Source organism: Telmatherina bonti, assembly GCF_933228915.1.
Source record: "Telmatherina bonti genome assembly, chromosome: 18".
In the NCBI taxonomy this organism is placed as follows: Eukaryota; Metazoa; Chordata; class Actinopteri; order Atheriniformes; family Telmatherinidae; genus Telmatherina; species Telmatherina bonti.
In genome coordinates, this window is record NC_136616.1 from 37,725,893 (window position 1) to 37,753,129 (window position 27,237).

General features: G+C 50.8%; 2 protein-coding genes across 4 annotated transcripts; one reads left to right on the forward strand and one right to left on the reverse strand.

Moving 5' to 3' along the window:
- The first annotated feature begins 16 nt into the window (after nucleotides 1-16).
- LOC306769127 (C-type lectin domain family 10 member A-like) lies at nucleotides 17-4,571 on the forward strand. The gene is made up of 7 exons (XM_079257679.1): nucleotides 17-243; nucleotides 2,567-2,656; nucleotides 2,729-2,794; nucleotides 3,115-3,207; nucleotides 3,587-3,741; nucleotides 3,900-4,009; nucleotides 4,105-4,571. Exons 1-7 carry the CDS (start codon nucleotides 147-149, stop codon nucleotides 4,259-4,261), a joined length of 768 nt encoding a protein of 255 aa, XP_079113805.1. The 5' UTR covers nucleotides 17-146; the 3' UTR covers nucleotides 4,262-4,571.
- Nucleotides 4,572-10,574: 6,003 nt separating this feature from the next.
- On the reverse strand, nucleotides 10,575-27,237 carry LOC306769449 (RPA-related protein RADX). 3 transcript variants are annotated; one of them, XM_079258058.1, is made up of 19 exons: nucleotides 27,169-27,237; nucleotides 25,916-26,063; nucleotides 25,652-25,841; nucleotides 25,436-25,581; nucleotides 25,231-25,359; nucleotides 24,985-25,151; nucleotides 24,648-24,804; nucleotides 24,192-24,300; nucleotides 22,337-22,428; nucleotides 22,123-22,248; nucleotides 21,921-22,025; nucleotides 18,572-18,745; nucleotides 17,315-17,439; nucleotides 17,011-17,225; nucleotides 16,885-16,935; nucleotides 13,582-13,625; nucleotides 12,909-13,160; nucleotides 12,658-12,795; nucleotides 10,575-10,934 (listed from the first exon to the last, which is right to left on the reverse strand). In XM_079258058.1, exons 1-19 carry the CDS (start codon nucleotides 27,229-27,231, stop codon nucleotides 10,810-10,812), a joined length of 2,556 nt encoding a protein of 851 aa, XP_079114184.1. In that variant the 5' UTR covers nucleotides 27,232-27,237; the 3' UTR covers nucleotides 10,575-10,809. The 3 variants fall into 3 exon arrangements, 2 of the variants coding, with proteins under 2 accessions (XP_079114184.1, XP_079114183.1); XM_079258057.1 differs by having other exon boundaries at nucleotides 25,231-25,362; XR_013771683.1 differs by lacking the exon at nucleotides 10,575-10,934 and having other exon boundaries at nucleotides 17,301-17,439; nucleotides 25,231-25,362.

A 27,237-nucleotide genomic window follows, 5' to 3' on the forward strand; every position in this document is an offset into this window, starting at 1 on the left:
CCATGACGACTGAATACCACGACAGCGAGGATGACAGCAGCTCTTTCTGGAACAAAGGTAAGTCTCTGTCTGCTGTCTGAAGCAAGACGACTCTACATTCCTGACAATGTCCGTACGTCTGTCTGTGTCCATCAGAACCTGGTCCCATGTCTGTCTCAGGCCCCTCCAGGTTCAGACGCTGGTTGTTTCCAGGCCTGACGGCTTTGCTCATTCTGGTTCTCATCGTAGCGCTGGGAGCCACCAGTAAGGACACCCACACCAGTACAGGACTTAAACAGGGTCATATTCTCCAGGTCCGGGTTTTACTTTGTCCCTCATCAGCAGCGTCTCCATTCCTGTCCCTCCTTCCAGCCTCTGCTCGGAAGACATGAGTTTCTTGTCGGAAAAATCAACTGAAACACAAGTCAAAATTGATCATTTTATCGTTCATCAGGCCTGATCAGAAATTTAACATGGCTACCATGTGTAAGAAACAACAAGTCAGATTAGCAGCTAATGCAAATACAGCTGCTTTCCATAACAGAAGCCAATATAGCTGTCTCATAAGCTAACGAATAGTCTGACCATTTCTGGAGTCGTGAGATGAATCAAGTTGCCATGGAGACAGAATAACCTGTTATTCTTCATCAGATAACTGCTATAAACTGATTAAGAGAAACCAGACTAACACAGTTTCTCTTTAATGCTCTGCATATTCTCATTAGCTCTGAGATTAGCAGCTAACACTACCACAGTTGGCTCCTACATGATCACCCGACTCTAATACAAGTGAGCTTCCAGACCTGAGCTTATACTAGACCGCGCCTCCCAAATTAGCAGCTAACACTAATAAGTTGGGCTTCCATATTTACAGATTATGCTGGACCGCAGCTTCCATATTAGCCGCTAACACTAAGGCTGCTACTTCCACATTGAAAGATAACCGCAAACTCCCGCAGCTATTAGGAAATTACTAATAAAGCTGGCTCCCACATTAGCAGCTAATGTTAAGGCCACAAGCTCCCACATTAGCACCTAATACAATACCCCGACTAGCGGCTTATTCAAAGATCAAATGCTCACGCACATTAGCAGCTATCACTAAGTCTGCAGGCTCCCACATTAGCAGCTATCACTAACTCTGCAGGCTCCAACATTAGTAGCTATCACTAACTCTAACTCTGCGGGCTCCCACATTAGCAGCTAATGTTAAGGCCACAAGCTCCCACATTAGCACCTAATACAATACCCCGACTAGCGGCTTATTCAAAGATCAAATGCTCACGCACATTAGCAGCTATCACTAAGTCTGCAGGCTCCCACATTAGCAGCTATCACTAACTCTGCAGACTCCCACATTAGCAGCTATCACTAACTCTGCGTACTCCCACATTAGCAGCTATCACTAACTCTAACTCTGCGGGCTCCCACATTAGCAGCTATCACTAACTCTGCAGGCTCCCACATTAGCAGCTATCACTAACTCTGCGTACTCCCACATTAGCAGCTATCACTAACTCTAACTCTGCAGACTCCCACATTAGCAGCTATCACTAACTCTGCGGGCTCCCACATTAGCAGCTATCACTAACTCTGCGTACTCCCACATTAGCAGCTATCACTAACTCTGCAGACTCCCACATTAGCAGCTATCACTAACTCTGCGGGCTCCCACATTAGCAGCTATCACTAACTCTGCAGACTCCCACATTAGCAGCTATCACTAACTCTGCGTACTCCCACATTAGCAGCTATCACTAACTCTAACTCTGCAGACTCCCACATTAGCAGCTATCACTAACTCTGCGGGCTCCCACATTAGCAGCTATCACTAACTCTGCAGACTCCCACATTAGCAGCTATCACTAACTCTGCAGACTCCCACATTAGCAGCTATCACTAACTCTGCAGACTCCCACATTAGCAGCTATCACTAACTCTGCGGGCTCCCACATTAGCAGCTATCACTAACTCTGCGGGCTCCCACATTAGCAGCTATCACTAACTCTGCGGGCTCCCACATTAGCAGCTATCACTAACTCTGCAGACTCCCACATTAGCAACTATCACTAACTCTGCAGACTCCCACATTAGCAGCTATCACTAACTCTGCGGGCTCCCACATTAGCAGCTATCACTAACTCTGCAGACTCCCACATTAGCAGCTATCACTAACTCTGCAGACTCCCACATTAGCAGCTATCACTAACTCTGCAGACTCCCACATTAGCAACTATCACTAACTCTGCAGACTCCCACATTAGCAGCTATCACTAACTCTGCGGGCTCCCACATTAGCAGCTATCACTAACTCTGCGGGCTCCCACATTAGCAGCTATCACTAACTCTGCGGGCTCCCACATTAGCAGCTAATGCTAAGACCTTGGGCATGTAGAATCTTGTAAATAGGATCATACAGCACATCAATGCCTCCATATCTGTCCATCTGGGATCTGATGAAGGGATTTAATGTTTAATGCTCCGGTATGTTCCAGCCACAGAAACCGCTAGTATAAACCAACCATCAGCAATTGTCAGGTGATTAATACCTGCAGATTGAAATCAGTTCATACGGCTGTGTTTGCAGACAGTAAGACGTCAAGCCGACTTTGGTCTGTGGAGAAAAGTCTTTCCAACCTGACGGGGTCCATGAACAATGCCCAGCAGCTCACTAAAGGTAAAACACCTGTCCAGGTGTGACAGACAGATGCTGTGTTCATTCTGACCCATGTCCTGTCCTCTGGTCCAGACACAGCCAAAGATGTCCAACGGCTGAAGTTTGCAGTGGAGGGAAACAAGGACCAGCTGATCTCAGGTGCAACACAGCATGTGTCAGATAGCCTCGCTGTAAACTCCATGGACACTCAATCTATTATAAATACCTAAAACCTATTGAACAAACATACAGAAGTGGTCACAAGAGCTTCTTTTTTAAAAATATCAATGTGATATTTTCTCTTTATGCATGGATGATGAAGATTATGGTGATGATGATTATACTGTATGATGATGAACATAAACAGCCTGTTGAAGGAGATTTATAGACAGTTATGTACGTAGGTGACATGATAAGGTAGAAAACATGTCCACGTTTTGGCCAGAGCAACATTCACCATGTCTGTTTTCTTTCTCCAGTATCTGAAGCTCTGAAGCAGCTTTCAGCTCTGGACAACATCAAGAGGACGGTGGAGACGCTCAAGTGTTCCTTAGAGCGCATCATCAGCAACAGTAGCATCTGTTATATCCCTGATACACACCTAACACACACCTGATACACAATATGCCCTGATACACACCTAACACACACCTGATACACAATATATCCCTGATACACACCTAACACACACCTGATACACAATATATCCCTGATACACACCTAACACACACCTGATACACAATATATCCCTGATACACACCTAACACACACCTAACACGGGCCGAATACACGTTATGTACCTGATACACACCTAATAACCATAGAAAATGTGTATTAGGTGAATATTACTTATGAAAATGTACTATTTTGTCTCCTTCTCTATGATCTGTCTCGTCTCCATGCATCTGTCCCGACTCTCAGACATTGTCCATCTGTCCCCATGTGTCTCAGGTTCGACCTCAGCCGGTTGCTGTCCTCTGGGCTGGGAGAAATCTGCCTTCAGCTGTTACCTCTTCAGCAAGACGACGTTGTCTTGGCACGAAGCCCGAGACTGGTGCAACGGACACGAGTCCCACTTGGTCATACTCGTGACTGACAACGACTGGGTGAGAGACGTCGCTTCATCCATGTGGCGAAAACACTCGTCTCACACAGGCTGAATTATGACCTGCTAGGACACAAACAGGATAAAGATGATGTCATCTGCATAAAAACTGACATGTTTCATTGACCATTGCTGTGAAAACTTGTGTCCTTGCACCAGGATTTTGTGACTAGTCACTCTGCTGGTGCTTTCTACTGGGTGGGCCTGACTGATGAGAGGACGGGAAGGTGGGAGTGGGTCAATCAGACACCCTACATCATGAACCGCAGGTGATGTTCTAGTTTCTGTTTGTAACAGTAATTCTGGAAATCAGAAAATACTCCAACTTCTTCCTAAATGTGGTTTGTTTCTCTGCCGTTTCCAGACGGTGGAAACCAGGGCAGCCGGACAGCTGGACCGGTCACGGTCTCGGTCACGGAGATGAAGACTGCGCTCACCTTCATCATGACGGACGCCTCAACGACTTGCACTGCTCCACCAGACTGCGTTTCATCTGCCAGAGACACAGTCAGCGAACCTGAAGACCATAGTCCTACTTTGTTGCGGTTCCCTGCGATCATAGATCTCTTTGATCTTACTTCCCTTTGGTGTTAGTTCCCTTGGGTGTTAGTTCCCTTTGGTCGTGGTTCCCTTTGGTCATGGTTCCCTTTGGTCATAGTCCCCTTTGGTCGTGGTTCCCTTTGGTCATGGTTCCCTTTGGTCATAGTCCCCTTTGGTCATGGTTCCCTTTGGTCATGGTCCCCTTTGGTCATGGTTCCCTTTGGTCATGGTTCCCTTTGGTCATGGTTCCCTTTGGTCGTGGTTCCCTTTGGTCGTGGTTCCCTTTGGTCATAGTCCCCTTTGGTCATGGTCCCCTTTGGTCATGGTCCCCTTTGGTCATGGTTCCCTTTGGTCATAGTCCCCTTTGGTCATAGTCCCCTTTGGTCATGGTCCCCTTTGGTCATGGTTCCCTTTGGTCATAGTCCCCTTTGGTCATAGTCCCCTTTGGTCATGGTCCCCTTTGGTCGTGGTTCCCTTTGGTCGTGGTTCCCTTTGGTCGTGGTCCCCTTTGGTCATAGTCCCCTTTGGTCATGGTCCCCTTTGGTCATGTTTCCCTTTGGTCATAGTCCCCTTTGGTCATAGTCCCCTTTGGTCATGGTCCCCTTTGGTCATGGTCCCCTTTGGTCATGGTTCCCTTTGGTCATGGTTCCCTTTGGTCATAGTCCCCTTTGGTCATGGTCCCCTTTGGTCATAGTCCCCTTTGGTCATGGTCCCCTTTGGTCATGGTTCCCTTTGGTCGTGGTTCCCTTTGGTCATAGTCCCCTTTGGTCATGGTCCCCTTTGGTCATGGTCCCCTTTGGTCATGGTTCCCTTTGGTCATAGTCCCCTTTGGTCATGGTCCCCTTTGGTCATAGTCCCCTTTGGTCATGGTCCCCTTTGGTCATGGTTCCCTTTGGTCATAGTCCCCTTTGGTCATGGTCCCCTTTGGTCATGGTCCCCTTTGGTCATGGTTCCCTTTGGTCATGGTTCCCTTTGGTCATAGTCCCCTTTGGTCATGGTCCCCTTTGGTCATAGTCCCCTTTGGTCATGGTCCCCTTTGGTCATAGTCCCCTTTGGTCATGGTCCCCTTTGGTCATGGTTCCCTTTGGTCATAGTCCCCTTTGGTCGTGGTTCCCTTTGGTCGTGGTTCCCTTTGGTCGTGGTTCCCTTTGGTCGTGGTTCCCTTTGGTCGTGGTTCCCTTTGGTCGTGGTTCCCTTTGGTCATGGTTCCCTTTGGTCGTAGTTCCCTGTGGTCGTAGTTCCCTGTGTTCATGGCTCCCTTTGATCTTAGTTCCCTTTGGCCGAAGTTCCCTGTGGTCGTAGTTCCCTTTGGTCATAGTTCCCTGATAAACTGATAAATCTTATTTATCAAAAGTCATATTTCTACCTGGCCGACAATGAGTTTAACTGTCTAACAACTTCAATCACTTTTTTATGAACAACCTGCTTTCTCTGATTTTATTTGTGAAAAATCCAATAAAACACATCAGTGATAAAAAACTGTTGCTGTTTTCATAACGATGATAACTCAGCATCCTCTTAACCATGACCACCTTCTAGTACCTTTCTCTTTATCACGACTACCTCTTAGTACCATCCTCTTCACCACGATCACCTCCTTATGTGGACCGCCTTCAAGTACCATGAGAATATCCCGTTCCACCTCATCACCATGACAATCTCCCGTTCCACCTCATCACCATGAGAATCTCTCGTTCCACCACATCACCATGAGAATCTCCCGTTCCACCTCATCATGATGAATATCTCCCATTCCACCACATCACCATGAGAATCTCCCGTTCCACCACATCACCATGAGAATCTCCTGTTCCACCTCATCACCATGAGAATCTTCCGTTCCACCACATCACCATGAGAATCTCCTGTTCCACCTCATCACCATGAGAATCTTCCGTTCCACCACATCACCATGAGAATCTCCCGTTCCACCTCATCACCATGAGAATCTCCCGTTCCACCACATCACCATGAGAATCTTCCGTTCCACCTCATCACCATGAGAATCTCCTGTTCCACCTCATCACCATGAGAATCTTCCATTCCACCACATCACCATGAGAATCTCCTGTTCCACCACATCACCATGAGAATCTCTCGTTCCACCACATCACCATGAGAATCTCCCGTTCCACCTCATCATGATGAATATCTCCCGTTCCACCACACCACCATGAGAATCTCCCGTTCCACCAAATCACCATGAGAATCTTCCGTTCCACCACATCACCATGAGACTCTCCCGTTCCACCACATCATGAGAATCTCCCGTTCCACCACATCACCATGAGAATCTCCCGTTCCACCTCATCATGATGAGAATCTCCCGTTCCACCTCATCACCATGAGAATCTCCCGTTCCACCTCATCTCCATGAGAATCTCCCGTTCCACCTCATCACCATGAGAATCTCCCGTTCCACCTCATCACCATGAGAATCTCCCGTTCCACCTCATGATGAGAATCTCCCGTTCCACCTCATGATGAGAATCTCCCGTTCCACCTCATGATGAGAATCTCCCATTCCACCACATCACCATGAGAATCTCCCGTTCCACCTCATGATGAGAATCTCCCGTTCCACCTCATGATGAGAATCTCCCGTTCCACCACATCACCATGAGAATCTCCCGTTCCACCTCATCATGATGAGAATCTCCCGTTCCACCTCATCATGATGAGAATCTCCCGTTCCACCTCATCACCATGAGAATCTCCCGTTCCACCTCATCATGATGAGAATCTCCCGTTCCACCACATCACCATGAGAATCTCCCGTTCCACCTCATCATGATGAGAATCTCCCGTTCCACCACATCACCATGAGAATCTCCCGTTCCACCACATCACCATGAGAATCTCCCGTTCCACCTCATGATGAGAATCTCCCGTTCCACCTCATGATGAGAATCTCCCATTCCACCACATCACCATGAGAATCTCCCGTTCCACCTCATCACCATGAGAATCTCCCGTTCCACCTCATCTCCATGAGAATCTCCCGTTCCACCTCATCACCATGAGAATCTCCCGTTCCACCTCATCACCATGAGAATCTCCCGTTCCACCTCATGATGAGAATCTCCCGTTCCACCTCATCACCATGAGAATCTCCCGTTCCACCTCATGATGAGAATCTCTCGTTCCACCACATCACCATGAGAATCTCCCGTTCCACCTCATGATGAGAATCTCCCGTTCCACCACATCACCATGAGAATCTCCCGTTCCACCACATGATGAGAATCTCCCGTTCCACCTCATGATGAGAATCTCCCGTTCCACCACACCACCATGAGAATCTCCCGTTCCACCTCATGATGAATATCTCCCGTTCCACCACATCACCATGAGAATCTTCCGTTCCACCACATCATGATGAGACTCTCCCGTTCCACTTCATCATGATGAGAATCTCCCGTTCCACCACATCATGAGAATCTCCCGTTCCACCACATCATGAGAATCTCCCGTTCCACCACATCACCATGAGAATCTCCCGTTCCACCTCATGATGAGAATCTCCCGTTCCACCTCATGATGAGAATCTCCCATTCCACCACATCACCATGAGAATCTCCCGTTCCACCTCATCACCATGAGAATCTCCCGTTCCACCTCATCTCCATGAGAATCTCCCGTTCCACCACCTCATGATGAGAATCTCCCGTTCCACCACATCACCATGAGAATCTCCCGTTCCACCTCATGATGAGAATCTCCCGTTCCACCTCATCACCATGAGAATCTCCCGTTCCACCACATCATCATGAGAATCTCCCGTTCCACCTCATGATGAGAATCTCCCGTTCCACCTCATCACCATGAGAATCTCCCGTTCCACCTCATGATGAGAATCTCCCGTTCCACCTCATCACCATGAGAATCTCCCGTTCCACCTCATGATGAGAATCTCCCGTTCCACCACATCACCATGAGAATCTCCTGTTCCACCACATGATGAGAATCTCCCGTTCCACCACATCACCATGAGAATCTCCCGTTCCACCACATGATGAGAATCTCCCGTTCCACCACATCACCATGAGAATCTCCCGTTCCATCTCATGATGAGAATCTCCCGTTCCACCTCATCACCATGAGAATCTCCCGTTCCACCTCATCACCATGAGAATCTCCCGTTCCACCTCATGATGAGAATCTCCCGTTCCACCACATCACCATGAGAATCTCCTGTTCCACCACATGATGAGAATCTCCCGTTCCACCACATCACCATGAGAATCTCCCGTTCCACCACATGATGAGAATCTCCCGTTCCACCACATCACCATGAGAATCTCCCGTTCCACCACATGATGAGAATCTCCCGTTCCACCTCATCACCATGAGAATCTCCCGTTCCACCTCATGATGAGAATCTCCCGTTCCACCACATCACCATGAGAATCTCCCGTTCCACCTCATCACCATGAGAATCTCCCGTTCCACCACATCACCATGAGAATCTCCCATTCCACCTCATGATGAGAATCTCCCGTTCCACCACATCACCATGTGAATCTCCCGTTCCATCTCATGATGAGAATCTCCCGTTCCACCTCATCACCATGAGAATCTCCCGTTCCACCTCATGATGAGAATCTCCCGTTCCACCACATCACCATGAGAATCTCCCGTTCCACCACATGATGAGAATCTCCCGTTCCACCACATCACCATGAGAATCTCCCGTTCCACCTCATGATGAGAATCTCCCGTTCCACCACATCACCATGAGAATCTCCCGTTCCATCTCATGATGAGAATCTCCCGTTCCACCTCATCACCATGAGAATCTCCCGTTCCACCTCATGATGAGAATCTCCCGTTCCACCTCATCACCATGAGAATCTCCCGTTCCACCTCATCATGATGAGAATCTCCCGTTCCACCACACCAACATGAGAATCTCCCGTTCCACCTCATGATGAGAATCTCCCGTTCCACCACATCACCATGAGAATCTCCCGTTCCACCTCATGATGAATATCTCCCGTTCCACCACACCACCATGAGAATCTCCCGTTCCACCTCATGATGAATATCTCCCGTTCCACCACACCACCATGAGAATCTTCCGTTCCACCACATCATGATGAGACTCTCCCGTTCCACTTCATCATGATGAGAATCTCCCGTTCCACCACATCATGAGAATCTCCCGTTCCACCACATCATGAGAATCTCCCGTTCCACCACATCACCATGAGAATCTCCCGTTCCACCTCATCATGATGAGAATCTCCCGTTCCACCACATCACCATGAGAATCTCCCGTTCCACCTCATGATGAGAATCTCCCGTTCCACCACATCACCATGAGAATCTCCCGTTCCACCTCATGATGAGAATCTCCCGTTCCACCACATCACCATGAGAATCTCCCGTTCCACCTCATCATGATGAGAATCTCCCGTTCCACCTCATCACCATGAGAATCTCCCGTTCCACCTCATCATGATGAGAATCTCCCGTTCCACCTCATCATGATGAGAATCTCCCGTTCCACCTCATCATGATGAGAATCTCCCGTTCCACCACATCACCATGAGAATCTCCCGTTCCACCTCATGATGAGAATCTCCCGTTCCATCTCATGATGAGAATCTCCCGTTCCACCACATCACCATGAGAATCTCCCGTTCCACCTCATCATGATGAGAATCTCCCGTTCCACCACATCACCATGAGAATCTCCCGTTCCACCTCATGATGAGAATCTCCCGTTCCATCTCATGATGAGAATCTCCCGTTCCACCTCATCACCATGAGAATCTCCTGTTCCACCTCATCACCATGAGAATCTCCCGTTCCACCACATCATGATGAGAATCTCCCGTTCCACCACATCACCATGAGAATCTCCCGTTCCACCACATCACCATGAGAATCTCCCGTTCCGTCTCATGATGAGAATCTCCCGTTCCACCACATCACCATGAGAATCTCCCGTTCCACCTCATCACCATGAGAATCTCCTGTTCCACCTCATCACCATGAGAATCTCCCGTTCCACCACATCATGATGAGAATCTCCCGTTCCACCACATCACCATGAGAATCTCCCGTTCCACCTCATCACCATGAGAATCTCCCGTTCCACCACATCATGATGAGAATCTCCCGTTCCACCACATCACCATGAGAATCTCCCGTTCCACCACATCATGATGAGAATCTCCCGTTCCACCACATCACCATGAGAATCTCCCGTTCCACCATGAGAATCATGATAAAAACTCCAGAGAACAGTCCTTGAAGGAACTTCATTTATTATCGACCAGGTGTATTTAGAGTTCAGTTAGACACAAACATGGCTGACAATCAGCGTAAAACACATGAAACATTATTTTGGGACCAAACCAGAACATTTCTGCCAGCTGAAATTGAGGTTTTAATTCCAACGTTAAATAAAAAGAAACACGTTTTGTAGTCCAACACAGAGTAAAAAAAACTACAAACATGGATTCTTAATAAGGTGCTTCATTATGGAAAAAAAAAAAACCTTCACAAGTCCCAGCACGGGTCAGTCAGTCAGCTGAAACGCTCGACTCAGAATCAGTTCAGTTCTGGCTCCGCCCAGGTGACACGCCTCCAGGACACATACCAGCCTCTGATTGGTCAGCTGGGCCGCCGTGGCGATGAGGTCAGCTGAGAAGTAAAGAGAAGCAAATCATCATAATGATCATCATTTAGTACTTTATCATTCATACAATGTGGTTCTTTTTACGCTTCGAGCAGTGTGGTGGAATTATGCGTATAGTGTAGTTTTAATATGTTACTCCTTTATTAAGTTTCTTTTAAGTAGTACAAGATATATATTCTGCATAGTTAGAGTAGTTCAGAAAGCTTGCTTTAGTAGATTCATGCATAAAACTGAATGCTCTGTTTAAGGCCTGTTTCAGCTTCGACTGTTGTTATCTCCAAGCTAGCAGTTGTTTTGACTCGTGCTGCCAGGCAAAGGTTGTTTGTGTCTGCTTAAAGATCGCTGTACCACCCTGAGCAGGTGCAGAGCTCTCCAGACCTCTCGCCCGCAACGTCTGTACATGGCCAATAAACTGAAGGGAAAACAGTCGATTTATGGATGTCTTCAGGATGTTCCAGGATGTCTCTAGGATGTTTCAGGATGTCTTCAGGATGTTCCAGGATGTCTTCAGGATGTTCCAGGATGTTTCAGGATGTCTTCAGGATGTTCCAGGATGTCTTCAGGATGTTCCAGGATGTCTCTAGGATGTTTCAGGATGTCTCCAGGTGGTTCCAGGATGTTCCAGGATGTCTCTAGGATGTTTCAGGATGTCTCCAGGATGTTCCAGGTGGTTCCAGGATGTCTCTAGGATGTTTCAGGATGTCTTCAGGATGTTCCAGGATGTTCCAGGATGTCTCTAGGATGTTTCAGGATGTCTTCAGGATGTTCCAGGATGTCTCTAGGATGTTTCAGGATGTCTTCAGGATGTTCCAGGATGTTCCAGGATGTCTCTAGGATGTTTCAGGATGTCTTCAGGATGTTCCAGGATGTCTCTAGGATGTTTCAGGATGTCTTCAGGATGTTCCAGGATGTTCCAGGATGTCTTCAGGATGTTCCAGGATGTCTCTAGGATGTTTCAGGATGTCTTCAGGATGTTCCAGGATGTCTCTAGGATGTTTCAGGATGTCTTCAGGATGTTCCAGGATGTTCCAGGATGTCTCTAGGATGTTTCAGGATGTCTCCAGGATGTTCCAGGTGGTTCCAGGATGTCTCTAGGATGTTTCAGGATGTCTTCAGGATGTTCCAGGATGTTCCAGGATGTCTCTAGGATGTTTCAGGATGTTCCAGGTGGTTCCAGGATGTCTCTAGGATGTCTCCAGGATGTTCCAGGTGGTTCCAGGATGTCTCTAGGATGTTTCAGGATGTCTTCAGGATGTTCCAGGATGTTCCAGGATGTCTCTAGGATGTTTCAGGATGTCTTCAGGATGTTCCAGGTGGTTCCAGGATGTCTCTAGGATGTTTCAGGATGTCTTCAGGATGTTCCAGGTGGTTCCAGGATGTCTCTAGGATGTTTCAGGATGTCTCCAGGTGGATCCAGGATGTCTTCAGGATGTTCCAGGATGTCTCCAGGATGTTTCAGGATGTCTCCAGGATGTTCCAGGTGGTTCCAGGATGTCTCCAGGATGTTTCAGGATGTCTCCAGGATGTTCCAGGTGGTTCCAGGATGTCTCCAGGATGTTCCAGGATGTCTCCAGGATGTCTCCAGGATGTTTCAGGATGTCTCCAGGTGGATCCAGGATGTCTCCAGGATGTTCCAGGTGGTTCCAGGATGTTTCAGGATGTCTCCAGGCATCTCTGGGTTTAGTTGTGTTTTGTGGTGTGTCTACAGGGGGGTGTGTTGGTACTAACCTGGTGCAGGGGGAGGTGTGTGAGAGGAGAAGGCTCCGTGGGACAAGATGGAGGGCCAGGTGTTAGAGTGAGGATCAGTGGAGGAAGATGAGTAGTGAGGGAGGAAGATGGTGTCCAGCAGAACTCCGTCTGACAGAGCTGAAGAGAAAGAGACACATTCAGGTTTTAATCGTCTTCTGTGAGTCTGAGAGCAATGATACACACGGTGTGTGTTTGTGTGAGTGTGTGTGTGTGTGTGTGTGTGTGCGCACCTCTCAGTCTCAGAGTGTAGTAGTCCCTGTGGGCGGAGTCAAACCTGCCACATGTCAGTCTTCCTCCCATCGCCAAGGCGAGTGCCTGCTCCTCCCGGTGGATGTGGCTGTACCATGAAGGCAATGTTTCCATAGCAACAGGTGGGAAGGCAGGAGGGAGGGGGGCAGTGGTGAAAGATGAGGTATCTTCATCCTCATCACTGTCTTCCTCAGTGTTTTCCAGAAACTCCATGGAGGCTTGAAACAGAATGACTGCAGACAGACAGAGAGACAACATGGCCTCCAGGTGGCTGATGGAAAATGTAGTCCCACTGGTTTCTACAAACTACCAGCTGCTCGGTATCTATGGATACGCAAGACACACACAGGAGCAGTGTTTTTATCAAGGTCCCAACGGTCCCGTCCACCGCAGTACGATCACTACAGAAACACAGCGCAAACCTCCGCCAAGACCTACAAAACGTTCCTGGATCCAAACAGTGATCCGGATCAGCACCAAAGTTAAACCAGTTTTTCCTTTTCACATTTCCTACTACTCCAGTAAATTTCATAAAAAACCGTCCATGAGTTTTAAAGTTATGTTGAACACAAACAGATAAACTCCAGTAAAAACAGCCTCCCTGGTAACAAAGGCTCGTTCCTCATGTCTCAGCAGATACAGGTAAACACTCACCTGTCTGGTTGTTCTGCTCTGGATGGAACATGACCCGGGGCAGCCTGCAGAGAACCACCATCATTATCATCATCATCATCATTATTATTTAATCATCATCATCATCATTATTATTATAATCATCATCATCATCATCATCATGAAAATGAAATGAAATGAAAAATACTTCATTAATCCCCAAAGGGAAATACTGTAGTATATAATAATAATAATAACTAGAGGAGGTCTTGTTCCGGAGGCTGATGGCTGCTGGCAGGAATGATCTTCTGTATCTTTCAGTCTTACATCGGACCTGAAGAAGCCTCTCACTGAACACACTTTGTTGTTTCATCACTGTGTTGTGGAGAGGGTGTGAAGAATCCTCCATCATCTTCATCAGCTTGTGCAGCATTCTTCTTTGGACAATCAGCTCCAGCGGCTCCAGAGTTACTCCAAGCACAGAAGCAGCTTTCTGGATCAGTTTGTTGATTCTCTTCAAGTCTCTGGTTCTGATGCTACTACCCCAGCAGATGCTGCAAAGCTGACTGCACTCTCCACAACAGACTTCTAGAAGATATGCAACATCTTGGTGCAGACGTTAAACCCTCTCAGCTTCCTTAAGAAGTACAGTCTGCTCTGACCTTTCTTGTAGATGTAGTCAGTGTTGCATTTCCAGTCCAGTTTGTTGTCCAGCTGAACTCCAAGATACTTGTATTCCTCCACCACCTCCACCTCCTCTCCCAGGATGGAAACAGTGCTTTGTTTATTCTTCTTCCTCCTGAAGTCAACAATCATCTCTTTTGTTTTGCTGCTATTTAATATGAGATGATTGTCACCGCACCATTTAACAAACTGACTGACCAGTTCTCTGTACTCTGCTTCTTGTCCATCCCTGATACACCCCACAACTGCAGAGTCATCAGAGTATTTCTGCAGATGACAGGACTCACAGTTGTACTGGAAGTCTGAGGTGTACAGAGTGAAGAGGAATGGCCAGAGTACAGTTCCTTGTGGTGCACCAGTACTGCTGACCTCCATCTCAGACACACAACCTTTCAGTCTCACAAACTGGGGTCTGTTTGTGAGGTAGTCATAGATCCAGGTGGTTGTGGAGGTATCCACCTGGAATTTATGGAGCTTCTCACATAACAAAGCAGGCTGAATGGTATTAAAAGCACTGAGAAATGAAAGAACATGACCCTCAGAGTGCTGCCTGAATGGTCCAGATGAGAGTGTGCTCTCTGGAGCAGGTATATGATGGCATCTTCAACCCCAAGTCCATTACGATATGCAAACTGGAATGGGTCCTGAAAGGTGTTTACTTGCTTGTTGAGGTGAGCCAGTAAGAGTCTCTCCAGGACTTTCATGATGTGAGATGTCAGGGCAACTGGTCTGTAGTCACTTGGTTCAGCTGGTTGTGTTTTTTTAGGCACTGGAACAAGGCAGGAGGTTTTCCACAGCACTGGGACTCTATTTAGTCTCAGACTGGTGTTGAAAAGGTGCTGGAGAATCGGACATAGTTGTTTTGAGCAGGTCTTGAGAACTCTGGGACTGACACCATCTGGACCTGCAGCCTTGTTCTGGTTCAGTTTCTCAAGTTGCTTCTTAACCTGATTGCAGGAGACAAACAAGGTGGAGGTCTCAGGATGTCCTGATGTGGAGGGAGATGAAGCTGTGTTCTGGTCCATGACTGAGCTGCAGGGTAACAGATTGGAGGCGTGACAGGAAAGCAGTGGGCTTATGGAGGGTGTGTGGTCTGTTGGGCTGGAGGTAGGGGGTGAACTGAACCTATTGAAGAATATGTTCAGCTCATTAGCTCTGTCCAGACCTCCATCAGGCTGGTCCCCCTTTAACTTGAAGCCGGTGATCTTCTTCATTCCAGACCACACATCCCTCAGGTTATTCTGCTGGAGCTGACTTTCTAACTTCTTCCTGTAGTCCTCCTTGCACTTCTTAGTTTGTGTTTTAAGTTGTTTTTGTGTTGCCCTCAATAACTCCCTGTCTCCATCCCTGAAGGCTTTCTTTTTGATGTTCAGCAGCTTTTTCAGGTCTCTGGTGATGCAGGGTTTGTTATTGGGGAAGCACCTCACTGTTCTTGTTGGGACGATGCTGTCCACACAGAAGTTTATGTAATCTGTCCCACACTCAGTCATGGCGTTGATGTCGTCTCCATGAGGTTCACAGAGGACGTTCCAGTCTGTAGCCTCAAAGCCTCCTCTAAGAGCATCTTCAGCTTCAGCAGACCAGATTTTGATAGTCTTTGTGATGACTGGTTGCTGCTGAACGATGGGCTTGTAGGTGGAGGTGAGAAGAACCAGATTATGGTCAGATCTTCCTAAAGGAGGCAGGGCAGAACAACTGGATCCATTATTCATATTTGCATAAAATAAGTCCAACATCTTATTTTCTCTGGTGGAGCAGCTGACAAACTGCTGGAATGTTGGTAGAGTTGCAGAGAGGGAGACGTTGTTGAAGTCTCCGGAGATCGCCATGAATGAGTTTGGATGCTGTGTTTGTAGCCGAGCAACGACGGAGCTGATGACATCACAGGCTGTGTCTGGTGCGGTACCAGGTATTATATAAACCGCTACCAGAATAACACAGGTAAACTCTCTGGGTAAATAATATGGACGGAAGCTCACAGCTAACAGTTCCATGTCCCTTGTGCATATCTTCTCCTTGACAGTAACATGTCCAGGATGACACCAACGCTGGTTAACCAGCACTGCAATTCCACCACCCTTTAGCTTTCCGCTGTGTTGTCTACTGCGGTCTGCACGGACCGTTTTAAAGCCCGGTACAGACACATTACAGTCAGGGATGTGTTCATGCAGCCATGTCTCGGTGAAGCACATAATACTGCACTCTCTGTATTCTTTCTGAGACCTTGTTAGCATCTCCAGCTCGTCCGTTTTGTTAGCTAGCGATCTCACGTTAACCATCACAACAGTTGGTAGATTTGATTGAAATCTCCAAGTCTTTCTCCTCTGTCTGACTCCCGCTCTGCATCCTCTTCTCTTTCTTTTCAACTCCATCGGGATTTGATGTGTTTTTTCGCTGATAATCCTGATTTGGGAGAGGTTAATCAGTTGATCCCGATTGTAAACAAGTTTTTCATTGCCATGGAGACTCATAACAAGTCTTGAAAGAGCCAAAAATACGCATCATTATCACCATCATCATCATCTTCACCCTTATCATCATCATCCCCATCATCATCATCATCACCATCATCCTCATCATCATCACCATCATCTTCACCCTCATCATCATCATCACCAACATCTTCACCCTCATCATCATCATCACCATCCTCTACAACACCTCTTCTTCGGCGTCTCGGACAGCAGCAGCTTCCTCCTCTTATTGGACTTCCTATAGGAACAAACATGGTGGTGTGAGTTAAGAGTCGGCGGCGTGTAAAAGATGGCGTCTACAGTAAGTCCTCACCGCGAGCTGAGCGTCTGACTGATGGCTGAAGACGGAGAGGTCGGAGACAAGGGGGAAGGAGAGAGGGGTGGTCTGGAGGAATGAGGGGAGGAGGGAATGGGGGAGGGGAGAGAGGAGCGGGGGGAGGATGTAGAGGGGCGAGGAGAGGAAGACGTTGATGATGAGGATGGAGACAGTGATGAAGATCTGTCCATCCAGAACAAGCAGTGGTCCTCCTGAAGGAGACATGAAGGGAAATTGATCACATGAGCGATCACGATATGAATAAATAAATGTTTGTAACTGCGTACATCGTAGGCTTCACCTCTCCAATACGGCTGTAGGTAACCATGGTAACCGTAGCTTGGATGCAGAAAGTACGTCGCTCCCGGTAACAGAGCCTCTCCAGGTCTCTCTGAAGCTCCGCCCCTCTCAGGAAACCAACTTCACCTGTAACAAGACGAACGAGTCAGTCCCGTCCAAAGTGCGACGCCGGGACGTCCCCTCCACGGAGAGACGCCGGGACGTCCCCTCCACGGAGAGACGCCGGGACGTCCCCTCCACGAAGAGAAGCCGGGACGTCCCCTCCACCGTGAGACGCCGGGACGTCCCATCCACGGAGAGACGCCGGGACGTCCCCTCCACTGTGAGACGCCAGGACGTCCCCTCCACCGTGAGACGCCGGGACGTCCCCTCCACGGAGAGACGCCGGGACGTCCCCTCCACGGTGAGACGCCGGGACGTCCCCTCCACCGTGAGACGCCGGGACGTCCCCTCCACGGAGAGACGCCGGGACGTCCCCTCCACGGAGAGACGCCGGGACGTCCCCTCCACGGAGAGACGCCGGGACGTCCCCTCCACGGTGAGACGCCGGGACGTCCCCTCCACGGAGAGACGCCGGGACGTCCCCTCCACGGAGAGACGCCGGGACGTCCCCTCCACCGTGAGATGCCGGGACGTCCCCTCCACGGAGAGACGCCGGGACGTCCCCTCCACGGAGAGACGCCGGGACGTCCCCTCCACCGTGAGACGCCGGGACGTCCCCTCCACGGAGAGACGCCGGGACGTCCCCTCCACGGTGAGACGCCGGGACGTCCCCTCCACGGTGAGACGCCGGGACGTCCCCTCCACGGAGAGACGCCGGGACGTCCCCTCCACGGTGAGACGCCGGGACGTCCCCTCCACGGTGAGACGCCGGGACGTCCCCTCCACGGTGAGACGCCAGGACGTCCCCTTCACGGTGAGACGCCAGGACGTCCCCTTCACGGTGAGACGCCAGGACGTCCCCCTCCACGGTGAGACGCCAGGACGTCCCCCTCCACGGTGAGACGCCAGGACGTCCCTTTCACAAACAGACTCCAGGACGTCCCCTTCACAAACAGACTCCAGGACGTCCCCTTCACAAACAGACTCCAGGACGTCCCCTTCACAAACAGACTCCAGGACGTCCCCTTCACAAACAGACTCCAGGACGTCATCTACATGATGAGATGTCGGTGTCTCTCCGTAGAGGGGGCGTCCCATAAGGCCCCCTAAACCACAGACAGTACCTGTTTTAGACAGACAGTTAAAGTCAGCTGACCTCTTCTTTCCTTCATGTACATTTCCAAGGAGACTGGAGGCGGTGGGTAGATGAAGAAGCCTCCAATCAGAGCTCTGCTTAGCACCTGTCCATCATCCTGTCTCTTCAACCATTGGAGGAAGTGTTGCACTGGCCGGAGTTTACGGTAACTCATCTGTGAGTGGTGGCCCAGTCCTGCCAATCAGCCAATAAGGATAGAGGGTGGAGGTCAGGCTTGATGGTGGTCAGGCTGGATGGAGGTCAGGTTGGATGGTAGTGCGGTTGGTCGGAGGTCAGATGAATGGAGGTCAGGTTGGATGGAGGTCAGGTTGGATGGAGGTCAGGTTGGATGGTGGTGCGGTTGGTCGGAGGTCAGATGAATGGAGGTCAGGTTTGATGGAGGTCAGGTTGGATAGTGGTCAGGTTGGATGGAGGTCAGGTTGGATGGAGGTCAGGCTGGATAGTGGTCAGGTTGGATGGAGGTCAGGTTGAATGGAGGTCAGGTTGGATGGAGGTCAGGTTGGATGGAGGTCAGGTTGGATAGTGGTCAGGTTGGATGGAGGTCAGGTTGGATGGAGGTCAGGTTGAATGGAGGTCAGGTTGGATGGAGGTCAGGTTGGATGGAGGTCAGGTTGGATGGAGGTCAGGGTGGATGGAGGTCAGGTTGGATGGAAGTCAGGTTGGATGGAGGTCAGGTTGGATAGTGGTCAGGTTGGATAGTGGTCAGGTTGGATAGTGGTCAGGTTGGATGGAGGTCAGGTTGAATGGAGGTCAGGTTGGATGGAGGTCAGGTTGGATAGTGGTCAGGTTGGATGGAGGTCAGGTTGGATGGAGGTCAGGTTGAATGGAGGTCAGGTTGGATGGAGGTCAGGTTGGATGGAGGTCAGGTTGGATGGAGGTCAGGTTGGATGGAGGTCAGGTTGGATGGAGGTCAGGGTGGATGGAGGTCAGGTTGAATGGAGGTCAGGTTGGATGGAGGTCAGGTTGGATGGAGGTCAGGTTGGATGGAGGTCAGGTTGGATGGAGGTCAGGTTGGATGGAGGTCAGGTTGAATGGAGGTCAGGTTGGATGGAGGTCAGGTTGGATGGAGGTCAGGTTGGATAGTGGTCAGGTTGGATGGAGGTCAGGTTGGATAGTGGTCAGGTTGGATAGTGGTCAGGTTGGATGGAGGTCAGGTTGGATAGTGGTCATGTTGGATGGAGGTCAGGTTGAATGGAGGTCAGGTTGGATGGAGGTCAGGTTGGATAGTGGTCAGGTTGGATGGAGGTCAGGTTGGATGGAGGTCAGGTTGAATGGAGGTCAGGTTGGATGGAGGTCAGGTTGGATGGAGGTCAGGTTGGATGGAGGTCAGGTTGGATGGAGGTCAGGGTGGATGGAGGTCAGGTTGAATGGAGGTCAGGTTGGATGGAGGTCAGGTTGGATGGAGGTCAGGTTGGATGGAGGTCAGGTTGGATGGAGGTCAGGTTGGATGGAGGTCAGGTTGAATGGAGGTCAGGTTGGATGGAGGTCAGGTTGGATAGTGGTCAGGTTGGATGGAGGTCAGGTTGGATGGAGGTCAGGTTGGATGGAGGTCAGGTTGGATGGAGGTCAGGTTGGATAGTGGTCAGGTTGGATGGAGGTCAGGTTGGATAGTGGTCAGGTTGGATGCAGGTCAGGTTGGATGGATGTCAGGTTGGATAGTGGTCAGGGTGGATGGAGGTCAGGTTGGATGGATGTCAGGTTGGATGGAGGTCAGGTTGGATGGATGTCAGGTTGGATAGTGGTCAGGCTGGATGGAAGTCAGGTTGGATGGAGGTCAGGTTGAATGAAGGTCAGGTTGGATGGAGGTCAGGTTGGATGGATGTCAGGGTGGATGCAGGTCAGGTTGGATAGTGGTCAGGGTGGATGGAGGTCAGGTTGGATGGATGTCAGGTTGGATAGTGGTCAGGTTGGATGGAAGTCAGGTTGGATGGAGGTCAGGTTGAATGGAGGTCAGGTTGGATGGAGGTCAGGTTGAATGGAGGTCAGGTTGGATGGAGGTCAGGTTGAATGGAGGTCAGGTTGGATGGAGGTCAGGTTGGATGGAGGTCAGGTTGGATGGAGGTCAGGGTGGATAGTGGTCAGGTTGGATGGAGGTCAGGTTGGATAGTGGTCAGGTTGGATGGAGGTCAGGTTGGATGGAGGTCAGGTTGAATGGAGGTCAGGTTGGATGGAGGTCAGGTTGGATGGAGGTCAGGTTGGATGGAGGTCAGGGTGGATGGAGGTCAGGTTGAATGGAGGTCAGGTTGGATGGAGGTCAGGTTGGATGGAGGTCAGGCTGGATGGAAGTCAGGTTGGATGGAGGTCAGGTTGGATAGTGGTCAGGTTGGATGGAGGTCAGGTTGGATGGAGGTCAGGTTGAATGGAGGTCAGGTTGGATGGAGGTCAGGTTGGATAGTGGTCAGGTTGGATGGAGGTCAGGTTGGATGGAGGTCAGGTTGGATGGAGGTCAGGTTGGATAGTGGTCAGGTTGGATGGAGGTCAGGTTGAATGGAGGTCAGGTTGGATGGAGGTCAGGTTGGATGGAGGTCAGGTTGGATAGTGGTCAGGTTGGATGGAGGTCAGGTTGGATGGAGGTCAGGTTGGATGGAGGTCAGGTTGGATGGAGGTCAGGTTGGATAGTGGTCAGGCTGGATGGAGGTCAGGTTGGATAGTGGTCAGGGTGGATGCAGGTCAGGTTGGATAGTGGTCAGGGTGGATGCAGGTCAGGTTGGATGGATGTCAGGTTGGATGGAGGTCAGGTTGGATGCAGGTCAGGGTGGATGGAGGTCAGGTTGGATAGTGGTCAGGTTGGATAGTGGTCAGGGTGGATGGAGGTCAGGTTGGATGGATGTCAGGGTGGATGGAGGTCAGGTTGGATAGTGGTCAGGTTGGATGCAGGTCAGGTTGGATAGTGGTCAGGTTGGATAGTGGTCAGGGTGGATGCAGGTCAGGTTGGACAGTGGTCAGGGTGGATGCAGGTCAGGTTGGATAGTGGTCAGGGTGGATGCAGGTCAGGTTGGATGGATGTCAGGTTGGATAGTGGTCAGGGTGGATGGATGTCAGGTTGGATGGATGTCAGGTTGGATGGAGGTCAGGTTGGATGGATGTCAGGTTGGATAGTGGTCAGGGTGGATGCAAGTCAGGTTGGATAGTGGTCAGGTTGGATAGTGGTCAGGGTGGATGCAGGTCTAGTTGGATGCAGGTCAGGTTGGATGGAGGTCAGGTTGGATGGAGGTCAGGTTGAATGAAGGTCAGGCTGGATGGAGGTCAGGTTGGATGGAGGTCAGGTTGGATGGAGGTCAGGTTGAATGGAGGTCAGGTTGGATGCAGGTCAGGTTGGATGGAGGTGCGGTTGGGTGGAGGTTGATACCTGTGCAGTACACCTGTGTGTATGTTGTGTTGGTCAGGTAGGAGCAACCCCGGGTTCCATCTGCAGGTCTGACCAGCTTCAGGTGGGTACAGACTACGACAGACACTGAGAATGGAGACACAAAACAACCTTTATTATCCAACTAGCCGTTACCATGGCAACCCACCCAAGGCGCGTATCCATCCATCTGATGGTGTCTCACATGGGTGGAGCTTTAAGTGTGTTTCAGGTTGTGATGTGGAAAACAGCTTCACCATGATTGGCTGATCACAACTGCCATCCTCTAATCGTAGCCAGCGGTATTCCAGAAGCTCCGCCCACCTGCCATCTACCAGCAAATAGAAAAGATTTCTGTTGCATTATCAGGAATCTACTGATTGGTCTCCATGCTATGATGTTGCCATGGTAACAGCTACCTTTACTCCTGATTCGTTCCGATCTTCCTGAGAACGTCAACAGGCCGATGACATCACAGATGTTGCCATGAGGACGGTCCAGAAGCTCGCCACTGATAAAGACAAGTTTTATTAGAGGACAGGGACGTCCCAACCATCAGAGTGAGGACACGCTGGTTTACAGGGACGTCCATCAGAGTGAGGACACGCTGGTTTATGGGGACGTCCCAACCATCAGAGTGAGGACACGCTGGTTTACAGGGACGTCCATCAGGGTGAGGACATGCTAGTTTACGGAGACGTCCCAACCATCAGGGTGAGGACACGCTAGTTTACGGAGACGTCACAACCATCAGAGTGGGGACACGCTGGTTTACAGGGACGTCCCAGCCATCAAGGTGAGGACACACTGGTTTACAGGGACGTCCCAAACATCAGGGTGAGGACACACTGGTTTACGGAGACGTCCCAACCATCAGAGTGAGGACACGCTGGTTTACGGAGACGTCCCAACCATCAGAGTGAGGACACGCTGGTTTACGGGACGTCCCATCCATCAGAGTGAGGACACGCTGGTTTACAGGGACGTCCCAACCATCAGAGTGAGGACACGCGGGTTTACGGGGACGTCCATCAGAGTGAGGACATGCTGGTTTACAGGGACGTCCATCAGAGTGAGGACACGCTGGTTTACAGGGACGTCCATCAGAGTGAGGACACGCTGGTTTACAGGGACGTCCATCAGAGTGAGGACACGCTGGTTTACAGGGACGTCCATCAGAGTGAGGACACGCTGGTTTATGGGGACGTCCCAACCATCAGAGTGAGGACACGCTGGTTTACAGGGACGTCCATCAGGGTGAGGACATGCTAGTTTACGGGACGTTCCAACCATCAGAGTGAGGACACACTGATTTACAGGGACGTCCATCAGAGTGAGGACACGCTGGTTTACAGGGACGTCCATCAGAGTGAGGACACGCTGGTTTACAGGGACGTCCATCAGAGTGAGGACACGCTGGTTTACAGGGACGTCCATCAGAGTGAGGACACGCTGGTTTATGGGGACGTCCCGTCCATCAGAGTGAGGACACGCTGGTTTACAGGGACGTCCATCAGAGTGAGGACACGCTGGTTTACAGGGACGTCCATCAGAGTGAGGACACGCTGGTTTATGGGGAGTTTCCAACCATCAGAGTGAGGACACACTGGTTTACAGGGACGTCCATCAGAGTGAGGACACGCTGGTTTACATGGACGTCCATCAGGGTGAGGACACGCTAGTTTACGGAGACGTCTCAACCATCAGAGTGAGGACACGCTGGTTTACGGGAACGTCCCAACCATCAGAGTGAGGACACACTGGTTTACAGGGACGTCCATCAGAGTGAGGACACACTGGTTTACATGGACGTCCATCAGGGTGAGGACACGCTAGTTTACGGAGACGTCTCAACCATCAGAGTGAGGACACGCTGGTTTACATGGACGTCCATCAGGGTGAAGACACGCTAGTTTACGGAGACGTCTCAACCATCAGAGTGAGGACACGCTGGTTTACGGAGACGTCTCAACCATCAGAGTGAGGACACGCTGGTTTACAGGGACGTCCATCAGAGTGAGGACACGCTGGTTTACGGAGACGTCCCAACCATCAGAGTGAGGACACGCTGGTTTACGGGAACGTCCCAACCATCAGAGTGAGGACACGCTGGTTTACAGGGACGTCCATCAGAGTGAGGACACGCTGGTTTACGGAGACGTCCCAACCATCAGAGTGAGGACACGCTGGTTTACGGGAACGTCCCAACCATCAGAGTGAGGACACGCTGGTTTACAGGGACGTCCCTGTAAAGGGGTGCAGGTGGGGGTGTACCTGCTGTAGAAGGTGTAGATGGGGGCAGGTGGGACACACTCAGGTGAAATAGAGGATTCTGGGAGTAGAGACACCTGTGCAGCAGGATTCCGGCTGTTCACGCTGATCTCTGGACAGAAGAGAAATATGGAAGTTTATTCATGATATGTGAGACCTCCAGGACCTCTTGGACCTCCTGGGCCTCCTGGACCTCCAGGACCTCCAGGACCTCCAGGACCTCCTGAACCTCCTGAACCTCCTGAACCTCCTGGACCTCCAGGACCTCCAGGACCTCCAGGACCTCCAGGACCTCCTGGACCTCCAGGACCTCCAGGACCTCCAGGACCTCCAGGACCTCCAGGACCTCCTGAACCTCCTGGACCTCCAGGACCTCCAGGACCTCCAGGACCTCCTGGACCTCCTGGACCTCCTGGACTTCCTGGACTTCCTGGTCTAACGTATCATGAATAAACTTACCGATGTCATCATTGTGGGCCTGGTAGTGCTGTTTGACACGATAGCGTCTCAGGCGGATGATGTCTCCAGGCTTCAGACAACGGTACCAGTTCACACACATGCTGTTCCACAGAACCACACACACACTTCCGGTTCGGTCACTGACCTGCAGCACCGCCTGGACACACGGAGGGTCAGGAAGAATAAATCTGTTTTATCCTGATTATTGATCAAGTGTTGGGAGCTGAAGGCCTGGTTCTGCAAGACCAACCCTGGAGGACCGGTTCTGCAGGCCTGGTTCTGCAGGCCCAGTTCTTCACGCCCGGTTCTGCAGGCCCCGACCTGTGCTCTGACTGACCTTATAAGGACATTGGCAGGTCTGATCGGACCTTCCGTAGTACATCAGGTGAGACTTGTTGATGATGCGTACAATCAGCTGACGGTGGACGGTTCCCTTGGCAACGCCCCGACGACCGGACAGGAAGGCGTCCCGCAGCTCAGACACCGTTACGGTAGGACGGCGTCCTGCAGAAGACATGGTCATGTGACGCTCCAATGTCCAATCAAAACGTGGGATTCCTACGGAGCCAGTCCAATACCCTACCTCCCTCCTCCTCTTCATCCTCATCTTCCTCAGTGGGCGGAGCCGACCTCCACATCTCACCGCTGTGGTCCACGTTGTTCCACAGAGGAAGAAACACGGTCCGACTGGCTCTCAGAGGGACCAGCGGGCCTGCTGAACCGTCAACCAATCAGCATCAGAGCCTGCCATGATGTCACTGCCATCGTCTCACCTTGCGACGTCTCACCTGGTGGCGTCCCACCTGGCGGCGTCCCACCTGTCTGTCCTGAGGATCCAAACCAGGGCAGAGAGTCCCAGTCCACGTGCGTCCTGCCGGTGTCGTCTTCCTCACCTGCAGCTTCGTCTCTGACCTCCACACTCACCAGTCTGTAGCTGCAGAGGGTGGAGCCACGATCAGCACTTTCTGATGACATCACAACATCTCTCACCTGTCCACACTCACCTGTCTCTGTCTCCGGAGGCGCCCAGGCATCCTGGGAGCTGAGCGCTGAGGGCGGGGGTGAAAGCGGCGTTGGAGAGCGTCGCCCCGGGCCGCAGGACGTGCCGCTCCACCAGCCGGTTCAGACCGGGATCCAGAGTCACCTGGAGCCTGCAGTGTCCCTCTGTCAGGGTGATGTCATACAGGTCATCACCTGGAACCAGAACCAGAACCAGTCAGACCGCCATCCAGAGGCTCCTGCAGCGGTTTCAGGGTCTGCTGTCTCACCGCTGAGGACGGCCTGGGGGAAGTAGACGGCCGACCCCTGATCTCTGCTGTAACGCCGGACGTCCACCACAAGCAGAAGCTCCCTGCAGCCCACAGCAGAGGACGGCGACCGGGACCCGGACCTGGACCAGGACCCGGACCAGGACAGCTGGAAGACAAGGCCCAGACTACATTTACACATGTTCTGCAGCTGAAAGACAACACTCAGAGCGGGACCTGGACCTGGACCCGGACCGGGACCAGGACCCGGACCCGAGCCAGGACCAGGACAGCTGGAAGACAAGGCCCGCACCAGGACCAGGACCCGGACCGGGACCTGGACCAGGACAGCTGGAAGACAAGGCCCGCACCAGGACCAGGACCCGGACCCGAGCCAGGACCAGGACAGCTGGAAGACAAGGCCCGCACCAGGACCAGGACCCGGACCGGGACCTGGACCAGGACAGCTGGAAGACAAGGCCCGCACCAGGACCAGGACCCGGACCAGGACCAGGACAGCTGGAAGACAAGGCCCGCATCAGGACTAGGACCCGGACAGCTGGAAGACAAGGCCCAGACTACATTTACACATGTTCTGCAGCTGGAAGACAACACTCAGAGCAGGACCTGGACCTGGACCCGGACCGGGACCAGGACCCGGACCCGGACCTGGACCCGGACTAGGACCAGGACAGCTGGAAGACAAGGCCCAGACTACATTTACAGATGTTCTGCAGCTGGAAGACAACAGTTTAACATCTGTACAGTAAAAGGTTTAAATAAAATGGTTTGGACTCATTTTGGTCTGAGTTGTGGTTCTTTGAGACTCTCAGCTGGTTCATCACCAGAGTCCTGCTGCTGTACGTTACTTTTTGCTTTCGGCTGACATTTAACAGATAAACAACCTGTTTTTATACAGATTTATCTCATCTCTATGGGGGAAACTTCGGCCTCCGTCTTTATAACATCGCGGCTCATTTAATGTGATTATCCAGAGTCACAAATGAAATTAAATGAAACCAGAATAGTTTTCTTGGTTTCCAGGAAGGCCGAACTGATGTTCTAAATATTTTTAGTGGTAAAATTAAGTAAAGTTCCTTCAGCAGGAGGAGACTGCTGCTGGAGGACAGGAACTCTTTAAATCTGCTGATTTTCAACGGAGTCTGGTGGAGGCTGCATCAGCGCGATGGAGGCGCAAACACACAGGGGATTTTACTGAAAATCAATACCGCCGATCGGATTGATCCTGTTGATCACATGAGCTGGAGACCCACCTTGTTCGGACCGGATCTGGACCGGGTCAGGGTTCTGTGGAAGACGCAGCTATCAGCCGCCATGTTGGA